The sequence below is a fragment of the Malus domestica genome, chromosome 02, assembly GCF_042453785.1.
Source record: "Malus domestica chromosome 02, GDT2T_hap1".
NCBI classification, from domain to species: Eukaryota; Viridiplantae; Streptophyta; class Magnoliopsida; order Rosales; family Rosaceae; genus Malus; species Malus domestica.
The window spans coordinates 8040707-8046706 of NC_091662.1; the positions used below are offsets into that span (position 1 = coordinate 8040707).

A 6000-nucleotide genomic window follows, 5' to 3' on the forward strand; every position below is an offset into this window, starting at 1 on the left:
ATTCCTCTTATGAATATAAAGCAATATTTCCTTGCACTGGTATCCACAAGCCCAAACTTCCCCATAGCTTTTGGTTTCTTGATCACTTTATCATCATAGGTGTATGCTTCGGGGTCAATTACCATGACAATGTCAAGGACTTTGGTGAGACTTGTGGACGAAGGCTCTGTTATGGAAGCCAGGATTACATAAGTGTCTTCTTCAATTAAGAGTTTGGAGGAGCAACCATCTGTACGAAACAACTTTACAAGAAGAATTGAGGAAGCAAAGAAAGTAAATGTTGAAGTTGAAGATGCCGAAGTTCAGTTAGTCATTCTAGGATAGCTACCTTAGCCAATGATGTAAAACTATTGTTGATCCTTATGTAACTTCAACATGAAATAAAAAAAGACTTTCTTAATCCATCTTAGCTTGCATTTCTTCTTTTAAAACTTAACTACGATGGGCAAATAAGCTGACTTTAAACCACTTGTAATGTTTATACTTCTTCAATATAGCAACTCCTAACATCCCACAAGGTTGGGTGATATTTCTTCAAAAACTTGGCATTAACTGGATGCTTATGCGAACTTCCTTCCAAATCTGCCAAGTAATATCCCCTTTTGTCTAGTATTTGGTTAATAATGAAAGGACCCTCCCAAGTCGGACTCCACTTCCCAAAGCCTCTAACTTGAGCTTCTAAAGGCCGAATTGCCTTCCATACTAACTCTTATTTCTTGAAGTTTTTCAATTTCACCTTTTTATTGTATGCTTGGGCAACAGCTCTCTTCCCTTCTTGAATTTTACCTAGGGCTTCAATTCGGGCTACATCTAGATCTTCTATTCCTTGACACATAGCCTGAATATATTCTTCATTATGCAACCTAAATTGATTTTGAATCCTAACAGAACCCACATTTATCTCCATGGGGAGCACATCATCCTGCCTGAAGGTCAAAGCATAAGGAGTAGTTCCAGTGCCCTCTTGGAGGTTCTGTAAGCCCATAAAGTATCTCCCAACTTCTCATGCCATTTTTCTAGACTATCTGCCACCATCATTTTGATAATGTTCACCAAGACTTTGTTACTGGCTTCTGTTTGACCATTTGACTGGGGTAGTAAGGACTAGATTGGATCATCTTAATCTTGAACTTACTTGCAAATTCTTCTACTTCCTTTGAAATAAAAGACGGTCCGCATTCTATAACAATTGTCTTGGGTACCCCATATCTGTGTAAGATCTTGGTTTCAATGAAGTTCTTGACGGCGGTTGCAGTTAAGGTCTTCACTGTTGAAGCTTCTACCCATTTGGTGAAGTAGTCTATTGCCACAATTATGAACGTGTGCTCTTTGCTAGAAGTTGGATGAATTTGCCCGATGAACTCCATTGCCCATCTTCTGAAGGGCCAAGGCTTGACCATGGGGTTTAAGGGTATTGAAGGCACATGTTAGAGAGGTCCATGTCTTTGGCATTCTTCGCACCCTCAGGCATAAACTTTGCAATCTTTCTCCATCTCTGGCCAGAAATAGCCATATTCCTAAGTAGCCACCTCATATTGGTTCCCGCCTGATGTGCTTCATAGATCCCTTCATGTACTTTGGCCATTACCCTCATTGATTCTTCCTAGCCTAAGCATTTCAACATTAGTCCATCTGGAGTCTTTCTTAGTATATTTCCCCCCACAAAATGTACTTAGTTGCTTGTTGTCTATTCTTCTTACTTGTGCAGAATGATGGATCTTTTAAATACTGAATAATAGGTGTTCTCCAATCTCTAACCTCCACCTCTTCAATCATTACATCTAGGTTGAATCCCCTTTCAAAGATAAAAGGGAGATTTCTTTTCTGAACCTCTATGTCCCCTTTATACTTTCTTTCTTGGATCAACGCTCCAGAAGCCAATTGTGCCATCTCATTAGCAACTGCATTCGATCTTCTCGGGATATGGTTGACTGATATCTCAGTGCCCCAATAGCTTAATAGTTATGTAGATGCCAAATAGTAACTTGCCATGATAATGTGTCTGCACTTGTACTCTTCATTTAGTTGATTGATCACCAACTCTGAATCACCAAATACTTCAACTTCAGTTGCCCCTAACTCTATCAAGATCTCCAGACCAATTATCAATGCCTCGTATTCTGCCCAGTTGTTAGTAGTCTCTTGATAGTCTAGGAGGAATGAATAAAAATGGTAAGCACCCTTAGGATCAATGATAACAATCCCGGCTCCTGCGACAGTTTGGGTGCAAGAACCATCAAAATACAGTTTCCAATGAGTGATCTAGAGACTAGCTATTCTTTTTATCTCTTGCCGGATCCATTTTTCTTTGCCCTAGAAGGTTTTGCTTGATAGGATCCACACACTGGCTACCTCAAGAGTTCCCAAGATATTGATAATCTCATCTTGGGATTCTTGGTGCTCAACCAAGAAGTTTGCAATTGCTTGCCCCTTGATCGCTCTATGAGGCACATACTGAAAGCTAAACTCTGAAAACACTAGAATCCATTTTCCAATCCTCCCAGCTATCATTGGTTTTGACAGCATATATTTGATTACGTCAGTCCTAGCAATAATGTGGATGTGGCAAGGTAACATGTAATGCCTTAGCTTGCATGCCGTGAAGTATAGAGCCAGGCACAACTTCTCCACTGGTGTATATCTTGTCTCTACTTCAGTAAGGATTCCACTGAGGTAGTAGATTGCTTGTTCTTTTTTGCCTTCATTTTTCTAAGCCAACAAGCTTCCCATTGATTTCTCAGAAGCAGAAATATAAAGCTTTAAAAGTTTCCTCCTCTGAGGTGGCATGATCACTGATGGAGAGGCCAAGTAAGCCTTTATACTGTCGAAAGCCTCTTGATGTGGTGGGCCCTACTCAAATTCTTCTTTGTTTTTCAATTTTAGCAAAGGAGTTAGCGGCTGAATCTTGCCCACCAACTTAGCGATGAATCTCCTTAAGAAGTTGATTTTTCCTAGTAGCCTCTGTAATTGTACTTTATTGGTGGGAGGAGGTGATTCTATGATTGCCCGAGCTTTTTCTTGTCAACCTCCACACCTCTTTGATGAACAAGGAATCCCAAGAAGTTGCAAGACCTTACTCTAAAAGCACATTTCTTTGGATTCATTTTTAGCTTATGGATTCAGTCTTAGACTTTACCATGATGTTAGCAATGTACACTTCCATGGTATGGCTAATCAAGTCATGAAAAATGGCATTCATTGCTCTTTGATAGGTCGCTTCAGCATTTTTTAGCCCAAATGGCATCACTACATATTCATATGCTCCAACATGATCTGGGCATCTGAAAGCTATTTTGTGTATATCTTCTTTAGTCATTTTTATCTAATTATAACCGGCATTTCCTTTCATGAAAGATAAGACTTTGTGTTTGGCAACTGCATTTATGAATAAGTCAGCCATAGGCATTGGATATTCATCTTTAGGCGTGGCTCCATTAATGTTCCTATAGTCAACACAACATCGAATCGCCTTAGTTATAGCTTTTAATACAAGTACAATGTTGGCCAATCACTCGACATATTTGGCAGGCCTAATAAATCCAGCCTTTACTAGCCTTTCAATCTCTTCCTTGACCTTTTCCTCGATCTTCTTTGACATTCTCCGTGGTGCTTGCTTGACAGGTTTATACCCCTCCTTAATAGGCATTCTATGTTCTACTAAGGTTGAATCTAAACCTGGCATTTCAATGTAATGCCAAGCAAAACAGTCTTTGAACTCATGCAGAAAGCTAACTACATTTGCCCGATCCTCCGTTTCTAATAAGCCACTGATCTGGATAGGCCTTGGATCTTCCTTAGTTCCCAAATCAATGGTCTCCAATGGGTCTTTTACTTCTGATTATGGCTTGTTAGGCTCTGCGCACAAGAATTCAACTAACTTTGGACTCTCGGGCAAGTCTTCTGGCCCGTCCAGGTCATATATACATTCAGCTATTTGTATGGCCGCTTCCAACTCCTTTCCAAAAAACTCTTATCCGCTCTGGCTGCTTGAGGCTTCCTCCTGGTGCTTCTTGGCCAAGCTCTCCCTTTCTTGCTTTCTCTCTCTTCCATACACCAACAGTCTTTTGATTAAGAACCTGACTGCAACTACTTGATCCTTTTTTCTTTGTTTTAACATTACTGGTGTTGGGGAGTTGGGACAATATAAGGTCGGTCCCATTCTTCCCTTGTAAGGAACAACCCCTGTTCCAAAAGCTTTTGGGCTGTCACTTTAGTCGGGCGGCCGTTCTTATCAGCTCCTAAGCACTGGAGAATCCCAATGCTAGGATTGTAAAAATTGGCTTCTGCCACATTGGCAGTGGGAAGGAATGGCTGTGACTCGGCCTCCACCATTTCCCAAAATCCAGGTCTCATATCTCATTCTTCGTGGTAAACTGCCACTTGTTGATGCATGGTGAATGGCACTGAGAAACTTTGATAAATCCAATCTCGACCCAATAAAGCTCCATATGTGGAAGTACTATCCACAACGAAGAAAGCTAACATGATCTGCTTGAAACCTAAGTCAACCTCAAAAGGCAATATCTCATGAGTTTTGGTGATGGCTCTAGAGAAACTGGAAACAGTTAAGTCCATAGGGATGAGATCTTCCTTACTTCTACATGCCCTCTTCATCTGCTTGAAAAGCAACACATTGACTGTGACTCCTCCATCAATCAAAACCCTTTTGAAGGGCACTCCCTCCAGATAAGCAGTTACATAAATGGGCTTGAGATGGTTGGCCAATCTCCAAGGTTTATGAGGCAGCGGGGACTTTTAACGAGTTCATGTGGGTTTTATATTGCCTCTAGACTCTCCTAATCATAGAGGCTCCCATTTCTTTAACAGGCTTCTTATCATTTCCGACCACATATCATTTTCGCCCAAGTTGGGCAGGTTTCTTCATTGTGACTGGATTCAACATTCTCCCCTTAACTCTGACATCTCCACCAGCATAGCTTGGTTGGGGTGGCCTCACATCCACCCATCTTGGCACATTGACCTCTTTGTCCTTCACCTCTTCAGAAGCTTAGTAATTTCTGAACACTTTAGAAAAATCCTTTGGTTAGGAGTCTCATCCTAACCTTTGGAAAACATTTCTAGAAGTCTCTTTCTCAGCTGACTGCATGACATTTCTACGGGCTTCCTGCTTTTCTTTCTCTTTTCTCTTGATCAGCTCCTGATCAATAATGGCTCCTGACGCTGAGACTTCCAGCTCACACTCACATTGGCATCTACTGCACAATACCACTCCTTTGATTATGGTCGCTTTGGGTTTCTCGGGCACCTTTATGGCTCATTCAGTTGGCCTATCAGCTTGCCTCCGTTCTGCTTTCACATCCCAGGTAGCTTTTCTTTTCCCATTCTCAGCCCATGTAAGGTTGATCATGTTTATTGGGACATCTAGGAAGGGGTTAGTGTCAATCATTATGTTGGCCTACCGTTTATCCAATAACAACTTTCCCTTTGCTATAAGGTCTTGTATCCAATCCCTGAACTGGACACATTTGGTTATGGAGTGATTGAAAGTGTAATGCAACTTGCAATACTTTTTCTCTCTCAGCTCTTCAGGCTTGGGCAGCTTTTTGGCCCTGTCGGGCACGATCACCCTTGCTCCAACCAACTCCTCATAGTTGGTTAAGTCAAAGGAATAACTCTGGTACTTGGGGGATTCATAGGGACAAATCCACCATCGTTTATGACTACTTTCTGGTCCTTCACTAGCTCGACTAACCCTTTTACAGTCAAAGGTTTGAAGGAGGCAGTCATCTCCGTCGCGCACACATCCATTCTCTCTCCTTCATGGCCATTATTTTCTTCTGGTTCTCCTTCAAACTCCACTTGGTGAATAATAGCTTTGCTTTTATAGAAATAAGGCACATTAGACAAATGATTTACTTATTGTTCCTCCACCAACAACTTCTCATACTTGGTGACCACAATTACCAACTTCTGCAGCTCATTGAACTGCATGTCATAAAACTTCTTCCTTAAAGGTAATCTCAACGCCTTCTGAGCGAT

The 6000-nt window shown here is 41.3% G+C and overlaps 2 protein-coding genes across 2 annotated transcripts; both read right to left on the reverse strand.

Annotated features, from left to right (window-relative positions):
• Positions 1–709: 709 nt before the first annotated feature.
• On the reverse strand, positions 710–1367 carry LOC114822719 (uncharacterized). Its single transcript, XM_029097742.1, has 2 exons — positions 1068–1367; positions 710–973 (listed from the first exon to the last, which is right to left on the reverse strand). Exons 1-2 carry the CDS (start codon positions 1365–1367, stop codon positions 710–712), a joined length of 564 nt encoding a protein of 187 aa, XP_028953575.1.
• Positions 1368–1405: 38 nt separating this feature from the next.
• On the reverse strand, positions 1406–2511 carry LOC108172411 (uncharacterized). The gene is made up of 4 exons (XM_017329939.2): positions 2346–2511; positions 2042–2210; positions 1759–1954; positions 1406–1603 (listed from the first exon to the last, which is right to left on the reverse strand). The coding sequence occupies exons 1-4, from the start codon at positions 2509–2511 to the stop codon at positions 1406–1408; spliced, it is 729 nt and encodes a 242-aa protein (XP_017185428.2).
• Positions 2512–6000: the final 3489 nt, after the last annotated feature.